The sequence below is a fragment of the Lonchura striata genome, chromosome 6 (genome assembly GCF_050655825.1).
Source record: "Lonchura striata isolate lonStrDom1 chromosome 6, ASM5065582v1, whole genome shotgun sequence".
NCBI lineage: Eukaryota > Metazoa > Chordata > Aves > Passeriformes > Estrildidae > Lonchura > Lonchura striata.
The window spans coordinates 36,687,284-36,710,439 of NC_140708.1; the positions used below are offsets into that span (position 1 = coordinate 36,687,284).

General features: G+C 41.4%; 2 protein-coding genes across 17 annotated transcripts in view; both read left to right on the forward strand.

Annotated features, from left to right (window-relative positions):
- TACC2 (transforming acidic coiled-coil containing protein 2) overlaps nt 1–18,167 on the forward strand; it is a 125,852-nt gene extending 107,685 nt beyond the window's left edge. For 9 of the 16 annotated variants that reach the window (XM_031505294.3, XM_077784730.2, XM_085583738.1 and 6 more), the window contains 7 exons: nt 5,802–5,945; nt 6,344–6,420; nt 10,337–10,380; nt 15,720–15,880; nt 16,214–16,320; nt 17,073–17,193; nt 17,948–18,167. In XM_031505294.3, coding sequence (XP_031361154.3) covers nt 5,802–5,945; nt 6,344–6,420; nt 10,337–10,380; nt 15,720–15,880; nt 16,214–16,320; nt 17,073–17,193; nt 17,948–18,013 — 720 coding nt within the window. In that variant the 3' untranslated portion in view covers nt 18,014–18,167. Of the gene's footprint in view, nt 1–226; nt 308–5,801; nt 5,946–6,343; nt 6,421–10,336; nt 10,381–15,719; nt 15,881–16,213; nt 16,321–17,072; nt 17,194–17,947 lie in introns of all 16 variants that reach the window. The other 7 variants (XM_021529303.4, XM_077784728.2, XM_021529311.4 and 4 more) reach the window with 1 other exon arrangement.
- A 657-nt stretch (nt 18,168–18,824) lies between these two features.
- On the forward strand, nt 18,825–22,801 carry LOC144246615 (uncharacterized). The gene is made up of 3 exons (XM_077784731.2): nt 18,825–19,159; nt 19,939–20,055; nt 20,558–22,801. The coding sequence occupies exons 1-3, from the start codon at nt 19,105–19,107 to the stop codon at nt 20,755–20,757; spliced, it is 372 nt and encodes a 123-aa protein (XP_077640857.1). The 5' UTR covers nt 18,825–19,104; the 3' UTR covers nt 20,758–22,801.
- The last annotated feature ends 355 nt before the right edge of the window (nt 22,802–23,156 follow it).

Below are 23,156 nucleotides of genomic sequence, written 5' to 3' on the forward strand. Positions count from 1 at the left end.
AAAAATTATTTTTCTGTACAGCTGTGTCAAAACTAACCAAGCCCTGGAGTTTTGCATCACTGTCCTCACCATGAGAGGAATTCGGGGTGTTTGTCACCCAGGAATTGTCCGAGTTACACGTTAGAATTTAACAACCCATTTTTGAGTGTGCCAAACATTTCTTACCATGTTCTTACTCCATTTTTTTCCCTGTGGGGGACCCTCCCCCTACCAAACCCTTGGACAGGAGGAGCTAGAGTTTGCTGCCATGAGGATAGAAGCTCTGAAGTTAGCCAGGCAGATTGCCCTCTCCTCCCTGCGCTCCAAGGTACCTGCTTTGTGCCTGCCCTGTGTGTGTGAGTGCTGCTTGTCCTGGGGGGACACCAGGAGCATGCTGGCAGCAGAGCTGACACACAAATGCTCTCACCCCACTCACACCCCAATTAACAACAGGCAAGAAGCAGCAGCAGTGTTCCTGCTGCAGGAGACGGATTCTGCAGTCCAGGTGGCGTTTGTCGTTCCTCTGAAGCAAGATTTGTCCTAAAACCTCTGATGATGAAGAGTACCAGACCTGCTTTGGCCATAAGGACATTCTGTCTTCTGGTATTTTCAGCCTGAAGCCAGACACCTTTGACCCCCAGTGTTTGGAAGTGAGGAAATCAGTCGACCTTGCCCTCAGGCATCTGAAGGAAGGGAGTGCAGCCGGGTTGGAAGGGCTACAGAGCTCCCAAGGAAAAAAGCCTCACAGCACAACGTGTCTTTATTCATAAAGATCTAAATCTTACTTTTTTCATTGCTACTTTCAGGTCCTGCTGGCTAGTTGTGCCTCACAGTGATGCTTTGCTCTGCTGTAGGGATGCACGTGGAACTCATAGTGCTTGGAAAGTTAAAAAAATCATTCCATAAATGTTAGTGGCATTTTTGGGAAAGGGTATAGGCTGAATGGGATGCTGAGGGGATGGCAGTGTACTGCTGCAGTGACACATTTCATTCCAAATGAGGAGAGTGTGCTTCTGACATGTCCTTCTCCAGTGACCTTCCTCTTGTACTGTTCATCAATAGGTCAGCAGAAAATCTTTGCCCAATCCTAAATTGTCTGGAGTTCATTGCATCACAACAGCATTTGGGCTGGTTTCAGGGTAGAATTTCTTGGTGCTTTAAAGGTCAGTTATTAAGTAGCTACTTCGTAAAAGTAAAGATTTTTTTAAGGTTAACTGTACTCCTCTGAAAAAACAGTGATCATATTTGATTTATTTCACATACCTTAAATAGCCCACAAGCTACCTTGTTTCTGCTTTGCTTTACTAAGGTAAACACATGCCTCACAGATTTAAGAGTATTTTAAAGTATGTGGTTACAATTTTTTATTTAATTAAGAAAAACATGCTGGTGTCTTCATTAGAAGGACTAACCAAGCTGAAACCTGTAATGAACATAAAGAACAAAGGAGGAAAAACAAAAATAATTTTCCTATATGTGACTGTGTCCCCTTGCTCTGCTGCTCTGAGTGTCAGGTGTTGGAAGAGAATGATGTGAGATCCTCTCTACCTCATTATTCTCTCTCAAATTCCTTGTCCTCCCAACACTTTTGCTGGAACATGCAGGATTCAGGCCCTCCAGCATCAGGAAACACCTGAGATGAAACACATAATATTGCATAGATGCTCTTCATGGGTTATACAGAAAAATCTGCTTAAAGTCGGCATTTTTGCAACCAGCCAGCTGTTCAGAAACTCTCAAATTGTACTATTTTAGACTGAAGAGAATTCATTTGTGTGTTTGTGAATACTTGTGAGTTATCCAGGGGAGATTGTGAGGTGCAGAAGTTTTACAGAATGTGGGGGTTACTTCTTAAATATGCTGTTCAGCATCATTACAGCATCTTGGTGTTTTGGAACAAGTTTTGAGCTCCTTAGAACTTAGAAATGAGGAATTGACTTCATGTGACTTTTGAGAAAATATCATTAGTCTGTGTAACAAAGGTAACAAAATGATAAGCAAGAGGTGAGGAGAGAAAACAGGCAAAACAGAGAACTGGCAGCAGTTACTGATGATGACAAAGCCCCATGTTGGGCCAGGCACAGCAATGCTTGTAGACCAACACCATGGGTGTCATGTTAGGCTGGGAAGGACTTTTGTCCTTGCATGGCTTTGCTATTTCAGTGTTAATTTAGCCTATGATGACACCCCTTGTGACCTACAGTGACTGGTGGCCTGGATTAAGTAGAACAGAAACCAGCACATGACTGCAGTGACTTAAATTTGGATGCTCCTGGCAGAATTCCCTTCTGGATGGCTGGCCTCTGTTACTTTCTGAATGCTGTATAATTACATTTAACATTTGCTAAATGGTGACTGGATTAGTAACAAGAATAGGATGATAAGTAAAGACAGAAGCACTTGTTATGACAAATTAGATCACCTAAAATAAATAATAAATATAAGCACCTTGTGCTAGCACTAGGAGTGAGGAAAAGGGTGTACAGTTTGTTGTTCTCAGGCAAAGGAGAGTTATTTGGCCAGTCCCAAATTTCTTGTCACAGACTTAATCTACAGCAGGACCAGTCACCTACTTTTACATTGCCAAGCATTTCTAAATGTCTTCCATTGTTGAGGTGAATTAACTCTTTTCTGTTGAACAGAAAAGTCTCCATTTGGGTGTTTGGGTGTTGAGAAGTAATTTTTTAGCAGGTGCAGCTTGAGGAGGATTTGTGTCCAGCGCTCTGGGTGCTGAGGTGATGGAGAGTGGGATACTGAGATGAGATCCAAGGAAAATTGAAACTGAAAAAGGAAAGGCATGGGCAAAAATGGGATTAGTGCATTACAGCTTTGTGGGCTTCTCATGGCAGTGGAGGAGGATTATTTCCTTCAAACAGCAATGCCATTGATTTTAGCAAAACTTTCCAGGCATAAAACTTCTGCTTGGACTTTCCTTGCCTTTCCATGTATTTGCAGGCACAAGTAGGTCTCACTTTGCCTGCACTGACCTGTTTGCTCGCACATCAGTTTAAAGAGTCCATCATTCCAGGCAGCATTCCAAGGGCTTGGAAAGGGCAGCCTCATTTCCAGCAGGGCTAAACATACATTCCTCTAATTGCTGTGATTAAAACTAGTTTTCATTTTCATTCCATTTCTCTATTTTCTTCCTCTGTGACCTCCTGGAAATGAGGTAACTGCAGCTGGTTAATAGATGTGCATTTGTTTCCCTTCTGGTCAGATATCTGGTTTCTGTGAAAGGTGCTGGGGATAGAAGTGTGTTGAGCTCACAGATATTTACACTAAGATTGCAGTGACCTACATTTTTGTAGTAATTCCCCTGAAGACTAATCTTTTTGTGCAAGGTTTAGTGACTTACAAATCCCTGTGATGATTATTACCCCAATTAACTGCTTACCTTCTCAGCAATTAGGTGTTAAAGCATTATTATGAGGTTATTTTGAGTAATACCATCATCCTGTTGGTCAGGTGCTGTTATTTTCCCAGGGTAGGAATATTTTGCAGGCAGCAAGTAACAGTTACTGAGTTATATGCATCAGTCAAGAGCTGTGTAAAATTGGCTTTTAAAGTAAAGCCATGATGACTTTTACTTGTTTCTCCTGCCAGAGAGCTCAGCTGTGGCTTGTGCAGGGTGTTTCCAGAGTTAGGGCAACGCTGGTTGGGCCACTACCACGGGCATTTCTGATCAGTGGTTAAATTCCAAGAGTTTTAATGGTCATTTTTGGAAATTTTAAGCTGTTCTGCGTGTCATTATTGCTATTGTTTTGTACAATTTTCTCAAATGTAAAGAGAGCTAGAAAAAACATAACCGTATTAATGATCTGTTGTGCACTATATAAAAATACCTACAAATACATATTGAATGCTCTAAATAATTTTCTTTAAAAATTGTCATCCTCCCAGCAGTTACTTCGATGAGTTTTTATATGAGCTTGAAAAACGTTTGTGTTTCTCCTTGGCACAATGAATATTTTCCAGCAATCTCTTTATGAAATCCAGCAAATTAAGCTGCAGGAAGCTTTTGAAATGTGACAGATGCAGTTCAACAGATCGATCTGAGGGATGGCCTTTCTTTGGAGGACAGCTTTGATGATCTAATGGCTCTCTTCTCTCTCAGTTATTCCTACCTTAAGGAGAGAGTAAAGTATTTTTAGGGATTTTATTTTTGGTATTTATGCATTTACAGACGTGTCTGAGCTTGTATCCCAGGGGTATTTTTTTTCCTGTGTAGTTGTTTTACATTGGGAGGTACTTTTAGGAGCACAGGCTATGCAGATCTTAGAATGGTTTTCTTCTGAGTTTGAGCTTGCACCTCCTAATTCTGCTGGAATTTGTCATTATTTTGGGTGTTCATGTTAAAGCAAAAACAGAAGGTACAGCCTGCTCCATAAATCCTAGAAGAGTTAATTAACTTCTAGGTGTAAAAAAAAAAATACCAAGCAAATTAGTGAGAGTCTCCTGTAAATGAAGATGCAGTGAGGTGTTCTGTAAGTACTGTTTAGGTTATTCTTGTTCTAATTAAATTTCCTTGCCTAGTCTTTTAGTGTTGTTAGTGTTTCTTCATGTTCTTTACAGATGTGATATCCAGAACATCTGGTCTTGTGTGCATTGTGTACAATTTTTAACACAGCTTCTTCAGTCAGGTGTGATACAAGAGCTCACAAGGGATTACAACAAAATTAACAGTGGGCTTGGATGCTTTCTGTGATGCTGGGCAGTGTGAAAAGAACTGTGAGGAAGTGAATGTTTTATGGAATAGAATCTGGTAAAATTTCCTTTACCAGCGTTGAGACAAGAATATGTGATGTTGAAATTAATGAGGACTGATCCTTGATCCAGACATTGTCTACTCCTTTCACATTCCTGTGCTTCAGTCACTAGACCATGACTCTGATATTTTCTTTTTAAAAAATACAAACAAAACAACTAAAGCAAAAATTATGCAACCCTCTTTTACAATAAATACAAGAAAATAATTATTTTCTCTTTTATGTAAAAAATAATTGAAGTACTCTTGCTAGTCTTAATTATTGCAGATAAAGCAGTCTGGGGCAGTGTAGGGTGTCACAGTGGAAGGGTGGCACTGGATAGGATTTAAGGTCTCTTCCATCCCAAATCATTCTGGGTTCTGTGGACTATCGTTTGTATTCTCCTCAGTTTTAATGTGCTGTAACTTGGGTTGTTTGTGAGACATCTCCTGCATCTCAGTGTCACGTTCCTCTTCTTTGCTCTCCTCATTTCACATGCTGCTCTCCCTTATTTAATCTGGGCTGCTGACATGAGCAAAATTGACAGCTGCAAAAAAAGCCTCATTTAACTGACTAATCGCATGCTGGACACCAGTGGGGCAGCAGTGCCACCTGCATAGTCACACTTTCCATGTGCCATTCTTTATGAGAGATGCCATGTATTGACAGGCCAGACCTAAGAAAGTGAGCTGTCCTCTTGCTTCTGGTTTCTTGATTTATTTTTATGGAAACAGAATTCCCCTTAAGTTTTCTGCTTTCAAATCTGATTCCTCCTGCTGATGTGCATTTCTTTGTGGATGTTGTAGTGAAAGGCAGTACATTTTCTAAGCTAAGACTTTAAAATATTGATGGCAAAGTTCTGTCTTTATTTTCTCTCTGTAAAGGTAATATGACTCTCCTGGCACTTCTTGTGGATCTTAAATGCATATTTTATGATTGCTTAATTCAGAGCTCCTTGTCTGTGTTGTAATTTAGAGGCGCACAGAACTCTAGCCCTAGCACCACACCCAGAAAACCCATGAGCTAAACACCTATTTAATGGTTTGTTTCTTTGTATTTAAAAAAACAAACACACAGAGAGAACCTGCTATCCCAGCAGATGTTTCCATCTCCAAAAGTGCTCTGTACTCCCGCATCGGCACCTCGGATGCAGAAAGCACCACGGCTCTGCTCTACCCCCAGCAGGACCTGGACTCTGCACTACGCCTGGCCAGAGCAGAGGTAACTGTTTCCACAATTTGGGAAAGGAAAAACCTGCCCCTTGTTGTTCCCTTCTTGCCTGTTTTCTCCCAAATGCTTTATGTGGTGATGGCTTGTTCTGTTCTTGGAACCATCCTCAGCCACGCTAAAGCAAAAGTTGCTACACTTCAAGTTTTACTTGTTTTACAAATGTGAAAGGTAGATGTGATATGAAAAGAAATCTTTATGTTTTTAAACCTGTTGTGCACTGTGCATCCTGACATTGCTATATAAATATATTAAAATGGTAAGCTGCTTGAAATAGGAACAAAATTATGTCTTTTACAAAGCTGTGTATCATATTAGTGTGGCTTGCAATAGCAATGAAAAAATGGATATAATAATTCAGTGGTGTTTTTTCCCTTTGTCTTCCGTTTCAGATTGTGGCCAAGGAAAGGGAAGTATCTGAGTGGAAAGAGAAATATGAAGAAAGCAGAAGGGAAGTGATGGAAATGAGGTGGGTTATTAAATTGGTCACTCTGTCAGAGAGCCGAATCTCAGCCTATGGATAGTACACAGAGTATCAGGCTCATACAATTGTTTTGCTTAGCTGAATTTGCTTTGTTATTTTTAACTTAAGGCTTTGCACTGATCCTGAACTGATACTTTGTCTTTTCTCTGTATGGTGGGCACCACTGTTCAGGGTAATCATTGCAAACTCCTGTGTTGCTAATCTTATTCATTTATACTGAGATAAGGGAGGTTTTACTGCAGGTTATCTGTTTCAGACTGGATGCGTTGCCTGCAGAGGTGGCAGTGGAGTGCACATTAAATGCACATTAAATTCACTCTCCATAAGTAGTTCTGCTTGGAAAAAGGAAGGAATGTAGAGAAGAACATGCGGATTTGCAGTAGTACAGGCTGCTACCAGGACATCATTGTAAGGTTGTTCAGCAATAGAAATCCAGCCAGTATCAGTAGAAAAGCATTTCTTGTAAAGGAACCATTCTGGACTATCAATGTTGGCTTTTAGGGAGATTCTACACCCTTTTCTTTGAACTAAGATGGTTTTTTAATTACTGCACACACTAAGGTTGATTTTAGTTAAGCAGTAGTTCTCTTGGCTTCTGTTCTCTTGCTCCCTTTGAGAGCTGACAGAAGGACCTGGAGCTTTTCAGTTTGTTCTGGTTGTATCTGTTCTATTTCTGTGCCACCCTGCCTCTGTTACATTAAATATCTGTACACTGGAACATGGTTTGACCTTCCTTTCCAGCCTAGGTCCTACCACTTGTAAGGATGACAACAAAATCCCTGTAGTGGATGATGTGAGCAGTGTTGCTCAAAGAAGCACTGATGCCTCCCATTCAGTCAGTTGAAAGGCAATGAGCTTGGCCAGTTCATTGATCTGAATCTGAGTAAGCCATCAATTGCAAAACAGAGTGTATAAAATACTCTGTGGAGTCTTTAAAGCTTATTATTTTCTACCTTCAAAAACCAGAAAAAATGGTCTTCCCCTCTTAACTCGTAAAGAAAGGAAAACTGTCACATTATTTTAGCATCCCTCCTTTAAGTAATAATTGATACAATCGCTTCTGAGACTGAATTATCTTTAAAATCCTCTCTGTTCTAGCACCAGCTTCTTCCCAAAATGAAGAGTTTCAGTGATTTAAAGCTAAACTCTGTCTCTAGTGATGACCTACATAAGCAATTGCTTATATCCAGGAAAACTGTGCTTAGGGAGGGAGAGTAGAAGGGAGCTGCAGTGCCACAAACGCTTGCATGGGTGCCAGGAATTGCACATGGCAGATTGGAATAGCAGCAGCACAGGGCTCTGAGCCAAAGCATCTTAAGAGAAGCATCTGCAAAAGGCAAGGGCAGCCTCTTTATTCCTTTTTTGCCACCTCCCAGGGCCCAGCTGAGTTCTCTCACCTCCCTTGTGCTCTGTTGGGACGGGGAACAAAGCCCTGGCATAGCCCTGAAATGCTTAATGAGGAGAAGCAGAACGGAGTGGCTGCGAGCAGTCAAACCCAGGGAGCAAAAGGAGGAGGGAACAAAATGAGGGATTGTGAGGAATGTGTCAGTGTGCAGCTCACACTCAAGTGTGGTGCTTGGTCTGTTCTGTGTCGGGGTGCACGTGTCTGCTGGCTGCCAGTGGGCACTGCCAGCATTTCCCTCATGGAGGGAGAGCCAGGGGTGACACAGAGCAGCTGGCACACCTTCATCTTCCACACAGTAATTTGCTTGTGTGTATGTCTCCACCCTCCAGAAAGTCTGATTTGAAAAAAAAAAACAACCCAATAACCAAGCCAAATTTCCCACAGGCACATGCCTGGAACGCGTGGTTGAAAGGAAAAAATCTGGCTAATATTGTCACAAAATGATAAACACGCATATGTGCACCAAGAAAGATTTCTCTTGAAAGTTTAAATGTTCAAGCAGTCCATGTGTGGTAAATTAGAGATGCAGCAATGAGATATGACATAATGATAAGCAGGGAGTGAAGGGATTATTTAGAGTTGAAAGCACAAAAGCAATCACTTCCCAGAGAAGGAGAAGCAATGCTCCTGTACCCATGTCCTGCATAGTGTAGCTGGAATGTCCTGAATTCATCTAAATTTCCAGCAAAAGATCAGTTGGAGGAAATTCCACTCCAGAGAACAGAAGCCAGAGGTTTAATAATGTAGTAGTTATCAAAGAGCTGAACCATAATCCAAGACTGAACCATAATCCAAGAGTCTAACCAGATGCAGGCAAGAAATACTTAATTGTGGTTATTTGGAGGTCTGTTTGGTTATGACTCTGTAAGGGGAGTCAAGCAGGTGACCTCTGAGACCCTTTGTAGCCCTGGATTCTGGTGTTTTTATGCCTTACAAATGTGCAGTCAGTGGTAATTTAAGCCTATGTAATGTGTCAGCCTGGGGTTAAGATGTGCCCTCCCAAAGAGGGATGAGGTAGCAGCATCCTTTGGTTCCCCAGCTGTAATAACCATTTTTTAGGCTGCTTGACTGAAAGAGGCCTTTGACGAGAATCTGGAGCAAATCCTTCCCTGGGAAGTGCTGCAGTGTTGTGATGTTGTGTTCCTTACCCTGAGTACCCCGAGTCCTTGGCTTCCTCTTCTTGGATGGTAAAACTTCCCAAAGGTGCCTTGTGCCACAAGGACATGACAAAGCTTTAAAATCCTCATTGCTTACAGCAGGCTGTTGAGGTAATCTGCTTTGGACATGAAACCAAACCCTTCCCTTTAAGGCAAAATCCTTGCTGTTATCTCTGCTCTCCAAAGTGTCACTTATGGTTGAAAGGAAAAATCCCAGTGCCTTGTGGCCTTCCTCTGTTCTCTGAGTGCTCTGGAGGGCCAGGGCAGGGGAGATGCTGCTGACCTTAGGGCCTGGTGGCCTGCTCTGGGCTCTGTCTGTGACTCAGATTTGAGGCAGTTCTGGAGTTACTGTAGCTGTTATTTAGGAGCTCTGCAAATTTGTCCTTTCCTGAGTTTTATTCCCACATCCTTTCTGTAACCTCACCAACTGCAGCAGAGCTCTAAAAGCCAGTGAAAGTGAGTTTCAAAAAAGGTGTATTCCAACTCCAGTGAGCTGTTTTGAATATCCACCAGATGAAGTGTGGGGTAATTTTGTTTTTTGTAGACGGTCCTGCATGGCTCATGAATCAAAGCACAGATCAAGCTAGTCTCATTTCATTAGCTTTATTTGGCTCTGGGAAGGGATGGATCATCTTTCTAAATCACATTTAATCTGCTTATTTTGGCTAACCTCTTTTCAAGAAGGAAATTCAAAGCCTACCGTGAGTATACGAAATAAAACAGTCTTAAAAGTAGAGTTTTGCCACCTCTGTTTCAAAAACAGATTTGGGAAATGGGACATGATGGATTTTGTGCTACATAGTTGAATATTTTGATCTTGTTCTTTTAAGTGGTAGTGAATCATTTAATCATGAGAAGATTCATTTAGAAGATGAGATACATTTTGGATGATAGCCAACACTACTCCTGTTAGGTTTACTTGCTCCCAATTATAAGTTTACTTGATGTTTATATTAAAAACAAACCAGCACAAATTTGGAGAAGAGGGGAGAAAGTAATGGAAAAATCAGGCTCCTTGTAATTCTTGAGTTAGGCCAGTGTGTTTATGTTTATAATCATGACATGTGATGTTTCAAAAAACAGAATCTGTTTCAAAGCACTCTCTTCTTCCTCCCCTCACCCTTATTGATTTCCATGGAGAGTTAAAAATCAGGTGCAGTGTTAAAATTGTCAGTTTTATTTGTTATTTGGGCAATAAGGAACATATAAAAGTGTGATGGGGTTCTGTATCTCTTAAAAGCACCACAGTTCAGCTTCTGCTAGTGTTGTTTGCTAAATAAGCATGAGCAATGATGTTGCTTGCCAAAAGTTTTTCTTTTTTTGTTTTCCCCTCTTACAGAAAAATAGTTGCGGAATACGAGAAGACGATTGCTCAGATGATAGGTAGGTGTTCCTGCTGTGAAAGATGCTCCCTGGTTGAAGTCTGTGGGCTTCATTTTGATGCTGGCTGCATCTGCTGATGCTGCAGGGAATTGTGAATGCATCTGAGGACACCAGAAAAGGAAAAGTCAGGGCCTGGTCTCACAGGCAGCAGCCCCCGGGCAGTTCAGGTAACACAGAAAGCTCAGGGCTTTCCCTGCTGCTCAGAGCAAACTGGCCCACAGGAAACAGGTTCAAATTCATGGGTTTCTCCAGGAGAGACTTTCAGTGACCTAAAAACCCCTTAGGCATCAGCTTGCAGCTGCTTAATGGCAGATACCAAACTTAGCTCTTCACAACAACAGGGATTATCTGTGCTAAATGCATCGATCAGAACAAAACTGAGATTAACTCCAATCCCATCTGGGAGGTTACAAATGCCCAATCCACCCCCACAGTTACTTACTGACACAGGGGTCTCCTTTCAAGTCCAAATTGTGACAAGTTTTGCCTCTCAGTAATTAGAAAACACCTTTGCTAACAGCATGTCCCAAAGATAAAACCCCTATGCTCAGTAGCACTTCAAACCCAAAGGTTGCAGGACTCGAGTGGTTCCAGCCCCTGGGATGTGATTTTAAAGCCTCCTGTAAGATTTCTAAAGCTCTTTTTAATAGTCTGACTGTAGAAAGCACCAATAGCTTGTGCTGCCTTCTACTGCTTCAGCTCCAGCTGTTTCCCAGAAAGGCAAATGGCTGAGTGGAATTTTGGGATCTCCAAGGCCAGAGTTGCTGAGTGGAGCACTAGTGTCTGGTGCTTCTGCTGCCTTCCTGGATTTCTTGGCCACTGGGAGACATCCCAGCCTTCTTTCAAGTGAAGGGTAAAATGGACCTACAAATAAATTTTACAAGAATGACAGCTATAATAAATAAAGTAATTAATGAAATATATATATAATACTTAATAATAAACACTAATAATATGCCAGGCTTCATTCTCTGTGGTGTTATGCCTCCACTGCCTTTTATATGTACAACTGAGCCAATGTGCTGCCTTCTGACATGGTGTCTGTCATTGTCATCATGCAAGTGTTCAAGCAGGAGTGACCAGAGTATGCAAAGAGCTTATTTCATTTTGGTTTGCAGTGAAGATACCCTGGTGTGGCTTCCACCCTGAACCTGGCCAGTCCTACAGACATACTTGTCCTTTTTTTCCCCAAGTTATGCATACAGTTAACAACAGATAAATTTGAATTCTATTTTGAGAAACGTAAAAAAAAAAAAACAAAACAAAAAAGCAGATTTTGAGACTGCAATGGGACAGTAAGATACAGAATAGGAATCCTGAGGCAGAGGCCTTGGTGTACATGGTACATTCCACCCTTGCCACTTCCTCTTGTTGCAAAGAAATGAAGATTCAGTAAGTATTGAGCCACTGACTATGAGTATATAGATCTTTAAACTTCAGATTCAGAGTATCAGAGCCTCTCAAATGCTCTATGGTGAATTTTTAAGGGCTGTGGCTATAACTAATTTAATTTGCTGTCTGTTTGCAAAGGAGCTGAACCAACAACAGCAACACAGAGAACATCCTTTCTGTGTTAATTAGAGCAGTATGCAAATTCTACAGCATGGTAATACGTTAAATGTGAGGCTTCTCCCTGCATTTAATGTAATTTTTTAATCTAATTTTCCCAGTTTGTCATGCCATTTCTTGTAAATTGCTGTCCCTTCTGATAAAGGAATTTGCTCATCCGAATGCCACATGTGGAGGGAAATGTGTGTTTGTTATTTGCATGTACTTCAGTGACCTGCTATCCCAGTAATGCCTCAGTGCTGAAGCAGAATATGCATCTTAACAAAAGAAATGCCTGTGCTGTTTCTGTTCATCATTTAACCCTTCTGAACTATTTATACAGCCCTGTTAGAAGGGCAGTCCACATAAACCAATTTCACCAGTCCCTCTGATGAATATTCAATGAGGTTGATAGGTCCTGCTGAGCTTTTTGTAGGCTGGTGTGTGCATAATGAATACTGAAAATATCCCATATTAACAATATATGACTGCCTATGTTTGCTTCTAAAGGCACTGAAAGATGTGCATTGCAAACAGCAATTGCCTTTGATTCCAAGGGCTGTGGAAGGTTCAGTATTTGCTGTCATACATATATGGAACCCAAAATTACCCAGCTTAGCTGCTGTGATTACTTCATGCCACACTGTGCAAGCTGCCAGTGTGGAGATCCCTGTTTAGTGTCACTTGGCTTGATTTTTTACTTGTGCTTTATATTTTTTCCTTTTTTTTTCTTACACTTGCCTCAACCCCTAACAATCTCTTCTTAAACCCCTCAATCCCTTGCCTCAAGCCCTAAGAATTAACTCTTAGTTTACACTGAGGAGTGGGAGAGAGGAAAAACCAGGCTTTCCAGGCAGTGCTGCTGCTTTGTGCTTGGTGCCCAGGTTTGCTCTGACAGCCAGGGACCAGAGCCTGGGTGACCCCAGTGTTCCCTGCACACACCTGGCTCACAACCAAAATCCCCACCCCAATTCCTTTTCACTGACAGGTTTCTAATGTTGGTTTATTGGGGTTTTTTTTTCCCTGATAAAAATGTGTCCTTATTTTTACACTCAAATACGTTATGAGATTTATATGATGAGATTTTTTTATTATTTTACATTTGAATACATTATGAGATTCTCCTTGTGAAAAACAAACAGATGTTATGCTTTGTGCATTACAGGTTGTTGCATTACTTATTTGCTGCTTTCCTAACAATTCCCGATTTTTCTATTTTGCTTCCGTTTTCGTTGCTTCTTGCTATTTGCTTGCAAAAACAAAACAGGCAAGCCTGGTAAGTAAAGCTTTTCACCAACTTTCACACCAGCATTTTGCATCTTTAGTTTCTTTTGCTTTTGTTCTCTGTTTGTTGCATTCCCATTAAGTTGTGTGAGTAGTGGTGAGCTGAGCTGAAAGCGGATCTGCCGTGGTGCTGCTCTGATTCTGTCAAGTTGGATAGTGTTAGTCCTGAGCATACTGCTGTGATTGTTGATGAGCCCTGGGCAGGGTGTGCTGCAGATGTGGAAGTCATTTAATTAAAATATTTTGATCACGTAACCTCATAAATTTATTTAGAATTAAGGATGTGTAAGGTTATCTAAGAATTGACTGGCAGACTATTATCAGCACATTTTATTGAAACCAGATCATGGTCTTAGAAAATAGAAGGTCCTTCCCAACCGAAACCATTCTGTGATTTTATGAAAATATCACATAAAACTCTAGTCCCCTTCCAGCCAAGTTTCTGCCTTTTGTTGTATATAAGCACTTTGATTTGGGAGCATCACTTGGATGGGCCTTGAAGCAGCCTGGTCTAATGGGAGGTGTCCCTGCCCATGGCAGGGGGGTGGAAATAAATGAGCTTGAAGGTACCTTCCAACCCAAACCATTCTGTGATTCTGTAGCATTTGCCCCAGTTTCCCATGGGTGAGTTTAAATGGTGCTGGGGGTTGAGTGTTGGAGGAGCTGATCCAGCTGAGGAGACAGGAGGGACCACAATGTGCTGGGAGGAAGAGGATGAGCTCAGTAGTTGTGAGGGAGTGTGACATGAATTATTAACTTCCTGATCACCCTGGAAACAAGTAAGGAAGTTGCTAAAATACCTCAGACAACAGTCCCACAAAAAGTAGGGATGTGACATTAAAATGAAAATATTTTGGATGAGGATGCAAATGGATCTCTTGCCCTGCCTGGAGCTGCAGTGACAGAAGTGTTGCCAGAGAACAGGATCCTGCCAGGAAAGGGTTTGGAATTATCTAGGCAGGGTGTAATCTCCAGCATGATTAAACAAATCTAGTGCTGGAACACAAGGAGACAGCCTCTGAGGTTTAGAAAAATAAACAAAAGACAACAAATGTTTTTTGTTTAAATTGAGAACGCATTAATTTTGGCATTACAGAGGAATACAGGGTGTCTCTAAGAAAGCAAAACAGGAAAGAATGTTTATTTTTAATAAAGCATTAAATATATCCAAGTGATGTTGTATTACAGGGCTCTGGGCTTCTCTGCCATGTCAAACAAAGGTGTTTGTTCACCAGTAAAATAAAGGTGTTACAAGCAGGTCATGAGAACCTCCCTGGTTCTTTTCATCTTCTGTATCACACAGAGCAAAATAAGCTCAGGTCAGGCTCTGCCCCAGCCAGGTGCTGTCAGGGGTGAGCAGAAGAGCCCAGGATCTGATGCACAGCATGGCATCATCTCTGCTCTAGCCTTGGTCAGGCCTGCAAAAATGTGGTTTTTTGGATGGAATATGCAAAAGGAAGAGATGAAGCTCAGTTTGGTCATTTTGGAGCTGACCAGCACGATAAATAATTCAGATTAAATCATCTATTCAAATAAAAACCCCAAACTTGTTTAGTTCTTTATGTTTCCAAATATAAAGGCCCAAATGAAAAGTCGTACATTGTGAAATGCCCCAAGCTTTTTCCACAGGAGAACTTCTTACCTTATTTTAGTTTCTATCATAAACAAAGGAAAATGGTAATATAAAACTGCTGTGTTTTGTGGGTGGGTTTTCCTTTCAGTATCATTCAAAGTAAGTAATCCTTAAAACACAGGCAGAAGAATCATAGTTTAGGATGTGAAGGAAGCAGTGCAGCATTTTGGAAGACAATGCCAGACCTTTTCTTCCATGTTAAGTGGATATTCCAACTTGAAAATTCCTCTTCCATATGGATTTGTATTCCTGTTACATTCTTCCCACCATCCCTGGCTCAAATTTAACTGTACACAGGAGGAGCTTGGCAGATGTTTTTTGCAGTTTTTTTACACTTAGGAAGTCTGTCTACTGTTAGATTTCCTTTCTGCCACTTGCTCCAGCAGTCCTGAGAGCTGGTAAAACACAGCTTTTCCAAGGGAAGAATTGACTTCCACTGCACAAAGTGCCTTGTTTGTGCAGGATTAGAGGTGCCAGGAGATGAAAGACATTTATCAACAATGGCAAATAACTTGTGGCCAGTGCTGGGAATGTGCATAAATGTCCTTCAGCTAGTGCATCTTCAGGCAAAGAGGGGAAATCCAACACTTGCCTTTTCATGGGAGCAGCCAATTTGAGAGTGAAGAAACCATCAGTAGAGAGATACATTCACATTTTCCCCCAACATCAAAATATTTCAATGTCACTGTATTTAGCAGCTGTACTCCTAAACGGGCTTGTGTCTTTATATAAATCTGATTTTTCTGGATCCTGTAAACTTATTAATGCACAAATAGGGCAGAGTGTAGAAAATGCAGATGATAGTGAAATCAGTGGAGTTACTCCTGTTAACCCTTCTGAAACTTCTCTTTTCTCTACCCCTCTCTTCTTTCAGAGGATGAACAGAGAGAGAAATCTGTCTCCCACCACACTGTTCAGCAGCTCATAGTGGAGAAGGAGCAAGCTCTGGCTGATCTGAACTCAGTGGAGAAATCCTTGGCAGATCTTTTCAGGAGATACGAGAAGATGAAAGAAGTCCTGGAGGGATTTCGGAAGGTGAGTCACCTTAACATCTCCATTAGAGAGCAGAGCTGAGCAGATTCTGTGGACCAGAATGTGCTGTGCTGCTGAACAGAAGGCAGGGCTTGTGTTTCCAGCTAATTCTGGTGTTCTGCATGACAAACCATAGTCCTCAGGTGAAGGATTGCAGCCAGCTATCAAGTGCAAACAGAAAAACTGTAAATCTCTTTGCATTGTGCAATATTCTCTTGCAGGGGGTGTCAGTGTTGGACTGCAGCCCTTCAAACAGCTCTGTGTGACTCCCGCAAACAGGTGCCTGTCCTGAAATTAACCTCTTGGATTAAATTTGGTGTCATTTTCTCTTTTAAGAATGAAGAAGTGTTGAAGAAGTGCGCACAGGAATATTTGTCACGAGTGAAGAAGGAGGAGCAGAGGTATCAGGCACTCAAAATTCATGCTGAGGAAAAACTGGACAGGTAATTGAGTCATGGATTCACAGAATGGTTTGGGTTGGAAGGGATCCTAAAACCATCTTGTTCCACCCCCTGCCATAGGCAGGGACACCTTCCACTATGCCAAGTTGCCCCAAGCCCTGTCCAACCTGGCCTTGGACACTTCCAGGGCTGGTCCATGAATTGCACACATTTTTTCAGGAGTTCATGCTGCAGAAGGATTCCCATGGCTGGACCTCACGTCCCAGACTGCAATATGCAAAGCAAATTCTGCTCTGTGATAGAGGGCAGAAAGAATGCAATAATGAGAATTTCTGTGTTTAGCTAATGTCTTTATATCTGTTTAATGTATTTTCATGAGAGGATCAAGGAAGAAGGCATTAGCCAGTTTATTTTTTCTAGATTACTGCATAGTGGCCAATTAAGCATTTCTAGGGATCATGTTCAGGACTCATAGTACAGTCCCCAGAAGTGGAGATCAGATTTGGAAACTGCCATAAAACACTTCTACCTGAGTCATATTTGTGACCCCAGCAGAGGTATCTGAGAGAATCATGAAGGAAGCAACACAGACAGTAAGAAAAGACTCTGCAGCCCTGCTGAGCAAGAGAGGGGGTTGTGAAAAGTGTTTGGGGATGAGTCTCAGAATATACTCAAGATGTGCAGAAGGCAGCCCTGTGCTCTCCCCCCATTTCTTAAGGTGCTGTCCACCCTGAGGCACCCTCTGCACTTTCCTGTAGGGAAGCTGATGTGACCAAACCCTGTGTTTTTTGCAGAGCCAATGCTGAAATTGCACAAGTGAGAGGCAAGGCCCAGCAGGAGCAGGCAGCGTACCAGGCCAGCCTTAGGAAGGAGCAGCTCAAAGTGGATGCCTTGGAGAGAACACTGGAACAAAAGGTAAATAAATCAGGAGCCAAGCTCTGCCTGAGGATTGTCCTGCAGCTCCCTGGCCTTGGGGACAGCAGCTCTCCCCAAATTTTAAGGCAAAACCCCACTGTGTGCACCAGGTTTGATTTGAGCCCAAGTGTTTGGGGCTGGCTCAGCCTTTGGCAGAGCTCAGGGTGCACCTCTGCAGCCCAGACCTTGGTTTGCTTCAGTTCCCAGACCTTGCTTTAGTTTTTCTCTCAGGTTCTGTTTCCCTTTTTAGTGTTAGCTGTAATTCCAGTGCTAATTCCAAAGTGTCTGTAGGAAATGCCTATTTATATCTCTGTGTTCTCTAGCTCAGCCAAGGGAGCTTGCTTTGGCATAGAACAGCTCGTCCTTGCTTGCAGCTCTGCAAGGAAGGGTGAAAATAATGAAAAAAATAGGAAAGTGCAGGCTAGAAACAAATTTCCTTTATTGTTGTGTGCTGGGAATGACTGCTGAGAAGCTGTCTGCTTTGGTGCTAAATTTGATTTATTAAAACTAGAGGAGCTGTATTTGGAAGAAAGGAAGCATTTGTTTGAATGGATGTAGCTGTACTATGAATGTGAACACTGAGTTGTACTATATATGCACATATATCTATATGTATAGATCTCCTGTTCTCAGCATTGGAGAAAAGTTAATTTTCCCACATGTCTCCCACTAGTTAGATAATATTAAAATAAAAAAAAAACCCTCATCTTAATGCAGCAATCCTTTTCATAATACTTCATATTTTATTTTCCAGAATAAAGAGATAGAAGAATTAACAAAGATTTGTGATGAACTGATTGCCAAAATGGGGAAAAGCTAACTTTTAACCAAATTTCTGGACTTCGATACTGAGTGCAATATGACCATTGGCACACTGATGTCCATACATTTATGTGGACAGGTTATATTTTCACTTTTTCGTATGCACTACTGTATTTTCTTTCTAAATAAAGTTGATTTAATTGTATGCAGTACTAAGATGACTATCAGAAATTCTTGCTATTGTTTGCGTTTTCATAGTATAATTCATAGCAAGTTGATCTCAAAGTTCCTGTATCAGGGAGATTGTCAAGTTCTCTAAGAAATTACAAATTGCTGATCCTAGCCTTCCCTTTGTACATGAGTTCCCATGTTGGATGTCTTTTGGATTTAATATAAACATGTATTACTTGCATGGGGACTCTTGCCTTAAGGAATGTAAACTTTATCTGCATTTGCTGATTTGTAAAATAAAATCTGAAAAAAAAAAAAAAAAGGAAAATGCATGTCACAAATGAAATTCTCTATTGTAAATAAATTTTTTCGTTGGAAGTTGAAGATAAGTATGGCTCTCTTTTCTGCCCTTCACTTGCTTATTTCAGCACCAGATGCTCTTGGGAATTAATTCCTCCACAGAAAGCACTTCATGGGTCGCTGCTTAGAACACTTTGTGGGTCACAAGAGTCTGCTGCTTATGTGCACATATCTAGGTCTATATCTTAATGTCTCTCTAAATATATATATGTGTGTCTATGTGTTGGATTTGGACCACTCAAGTCTCAAGCATAGGCTTAATCCTCCAAAATATTTAATGCTCTGACCCTGATCCAGCAAATCCCATGGGCAAATGTAATGAGGCTGCTGGAGGAGTCGGAGGCTGTGGCATGTGGTGACAGGATGGTTTTTAAGCATGTCTGGCACTGAAAGGTGAATAATTTCCTGCTCCTGGAAGAATTTGCCTTCAGGGCTGGTGGAGATGAGGTTGGTGTGATCAGAGGTGCAGCCAGAATAAGCTCCATAAGTAGCACTCTTGAACACCTCTTTATCCTGTAAGTTATCCTCTGCACAGGATTAGGGATGGAGGAGAAGCTTTAAGGCACTAATAGCAAACAAACTGCTTTCTTTGCCTAATGGTGCATCTCTTGGATCTCCATGATGTGGACAGTCTTCAGCCTGGTTCTTGTCAGCTCCTTTTTTGTCCTCAAAAGTAAGTCAGCTCCTTTTTCTTTCCTTTTTTTACTTCATTTGCATTTCCTACCTCAGCATGGCTGAGCCTCTTCGCTGTTCTGGGCTCCTCTCCTGGATTGGGTGGGTTTCAGGTCATTTTGTGTGACAGATTCACATGTCCCCACTGAGAGCAAGGGTGGGATTTCTGCTCTGCAAGCATCAAGAGTGGTGTTTGAAATATCTTTCAAATTCATGCTTGCCTTTGAAAATACCATGTAGTTTGAGGCAAGGAAAAGAAATAGGATTGAGGTATTGTGTTTAAGCAAGAGCAAAACTGAAGATACACTGTTGTGCTTTCCAGCTGAATTGATACTTTAGGAGAACAGGAATATTGGATCATTGTAAGAATTCATGTGTGTACAATGTGCTTGTTCATGGTACTGTGGACCAAAGATCACGATGGAGGGGGGAAAAAACAACTTTTGGGCTCTGCTTTGAAAATGTTACAAGAAGATACAGATGCAGTTACAGAACATCAGGTGTTTCTTGTATTATTTTAAGTGCAGATTATAACAACTAAATAATCTGGGGTTGATTTTTTTATTACTCTTTTTTGATCAGTATCTGAACCATTTCTGAAAAAAACAAACAAACAAAAAAAAAAAAACAAAACACATTGATAAGATTTGCAGACGCTTTGGATTTTCCAAAGCTTTTTTTGCAATTTTTTTTTCTGTGTGCTTGAAACCATACTGGAAAGATTGATATTTTTAAATACTTGTTGTAAATTCTTAAGTGGTCTTTTCTCCCTCCACCCAGGTGAAGCACTGCAGTGTTACACCTGTGTAGGTTCTAGTGATGATGACTGCAACAGACAAGGAAGTCAGCAGTGTCCAGGCCATGCAGATGCCTGTGCAGTCATTAGAGGACAAGCAAGTAAGTGTCACAAATGTGTCAGACTTGTTTCATTTGTCACAAAAGAAATAAATAATCAGTGTTGGAAGGAGATGAGTGCATAGTAAGTTAAGTAGAAAGCCAGAAGTAAGTGTCTCCTCTCAAAATAAACCCTGTTAATAGATCTCAGTGTTAGTTTTGTTGACACAGAATCCCCCTGGGAATGATTTGTCTGTGTGCCACAGTGAGCTGCACCCACTCTGTGGGAAAGCTGGAAAGAAGCATTTTCAGTATTGCCCACTTGTTACTTAAGTGATTTAGCTGGAAATTAGGATGGAAAAGAAGCTGATGAACCCCTGCACTTGGGCACATCCAAAGATATTTAAGTGGGAGCTGTTGGGGTGCTGCCTTGTGGCGGCATTCATTGACGTGTGAGGAGCAGCCCAGCCCGAGGTTGGTGCTCGGTGCTGGGTGGTCAGGCTGGTGCTGGGGGGCTGCAGGTGCAGTTTGCAGCCCCCCTGGGCTCACTGTGGCTCTGTTGCAGGTGGCATCATGAAGTCCTGCTCGTTCAGGTCCTTCTGCGAGCGGGCCAGGCGGGACGGAGCGCGGGCGCCCGGGGTGAGCGTGCACTGCTGCTACTCCAACAACTGCAACGGCAAGAGCCTGGCCCCCAGGGGCACCAGCTCCAGCCTCTCCCTCCTCATCCTCACTCTGCTCTGGCACCCCTTCATGAAGCTGACATGAAGGGGCAAGAAGAAAACAACAACTCTGCCTTCTTAGCAAGGGATGATAATATTTCCTAATCACATCGCTCCGTGTACCATGTATCTCACTAGGCAAAAAGCTGTAGGAAGACCTGACAGATGTTTAGATAAAAATTGTTTCATCTGCTAAATAGGTCTTGATCTCTGTGTAAGAAACGCTGCCCTGTTGCTTATCCTGAGGGGTTGATTGTGAAAATACATAACATTTTCCTGCCATTTGGATAAGGAGGAATTTTTGCTGCAGGTAACCTGGTAGTAAGGTAAAGGGCAAATGCCTGCCAAATACTTTTTACCGTTGGCAGATATTCAAAAGCAAGCTTTTGAATTTTCAAGCTTTGAAATTTTCAAGCACAAAGTGACTGAAAATTCTAACAAGCAAGTTAATCTTTCAGAGTATTGAATTGGATTGAATTGAATATATATTGAATTGAATTATCAATATATATATTCAATATATTGAATTGAATATATTGGCGTACTGGACAAAAGGAAACTTGAAATACAGATTATTTAGTATTAATACAAACTGATAAGAGAAAGTCATTAAGAGAATAATAATGCATGGAGGTATATTCTGTTGTATATGATATGTTCCTGGCAGGGGGGCTGGATGGTCTTTAAAGTCCCTTCCAACCCAAGCCATTCAATGGTTCCATTGTGTGTATTTCCTTGGAAAAAACATCTTCTAGTCTTCTCTTTTCTGTTCCTTTGAGAATTTTACCACAGCATCAGAAGAAGAAAAGAGAAGAGCTTGGAAGTTGGTTTTGAACTGGTATTCCATCCGAAGATTGGCTTAATCTATCTTCCTTGCTGGTTTTAAAAACAACTGATTAATCCCTGTTTTAGAGGCTAATCATAATTTGAGTTTATAATTCTTGAGGTTTCAGTTATGTAAATTATTCTCCACTGCCCTAAACTGCAGTCTTTGAGAGTAAGAATGCATATATCTGTACGTGTCTCCCCCTTCAGTGATGTGATTGAGTTGAGGTGGTTTATGTATCCTTTTCATTATGCAAAGTGAATGAAATGATTTGAATGTCTTTAGAAGTGTAAAGAGAGACTAAATCAATATTTTTAACAAACCCATTCATGGCAAGTTTACCAAGTAAATGATCCAGAAGGGGTCACATAGTAGAAGGCATTGTGCATCACTGCCTCCTTTGGTCCCAAACTCGGAGCACCAGGCAAGCAGATGAGTGATATTTGTAGATTTTAATGTCCAGCTGTGATGATCTGGTCCAGCCCTGGCACACAACATGCACAGGACTGGCTGAAAGTCCAGCTGGTGTAACTGAAGTAGAGGTGGTTGTTCCAGTTCTAGTTTTAGTTGCCTGGTAGGAAAAAGGTTAGGTCATCAAATCTATGGAACTCACAAAATACGTGGCAAAGTAGTTTTCCCCCTAGCTTTGTGTTGTGACTTTTTTCAGTATAATTCTTTGAAAAATCAGTTCTGGGCAGTGTGTAGTAGAATTCTTCACACTGACCAAAATTTTATTCAGGCTGCAAACTCTAGAGCTGCTGCAAGGTCAATCAGTGATCCCTCCCTGCAGAGTGTGACCCTTACTTGCCTTGTAGCTGTCACAGGGCCGAGCTGTCTCCTTCTTTTACTGTGCTCTTTTCCCAGTGTGGATCCTTCCATCATCTCATGTAGGTTTTGGCTTCAGACTGGCTGGATTCTCCTTGTTCAGGTGGGCTCAGACAAGGCAGTTTGGTCTATTTTTAGTCTCTAGGCACCAGTCTGATAAAGATTTGGATATAAAGATTGCAACAATGCAGCAGATCTTGGCTGAGAATGTTAATTTGGACTCCAGCGTCTCATTGGTATCACTTAAATTGTTGTAAGTATTTTTCATTGCATTCTCAGCTTGAAGCAGTTTCTTCAATCTCTTCTGCTACAGGAAGCAGGTATTGATTGTATCTTTATCTTCACATGGTTCTATAATGATACATTTGTATTGAATGTAATCTCTGTATGTGCTCAGTGCATTTCCTTAATGAGAAAATAAATTACATGCAATGGCTGACATTGTCTCTTGGTAAACACAACTGCTTATTTTAATTGGGATTTCCAGCTGCATCTGGCACTGTGTTTTCCTGCAGGAATCCTGTTGGGCTTAGTTGGTTTGGGTTTTTTTTTAATGTGGGATATATTTCTTAAATCTATTGGATAAAATAGTGGATGTTGGTGGTGTTCTTGCTGCTACATTTCGATGGTAAAATAAGAAGGTAAATCTCTATCCTCTTGACAAACACCATCTGTCATTCCTGACAGCAGCCAGGACTGGGATCTTCAGGCAGCTCGTACCTCCTCCATCCAATCCTGCCTCCCAAGCTCATCACGGGCTCTGCTTTGCTTTTTACAGCAAAAAAAGGCATTTT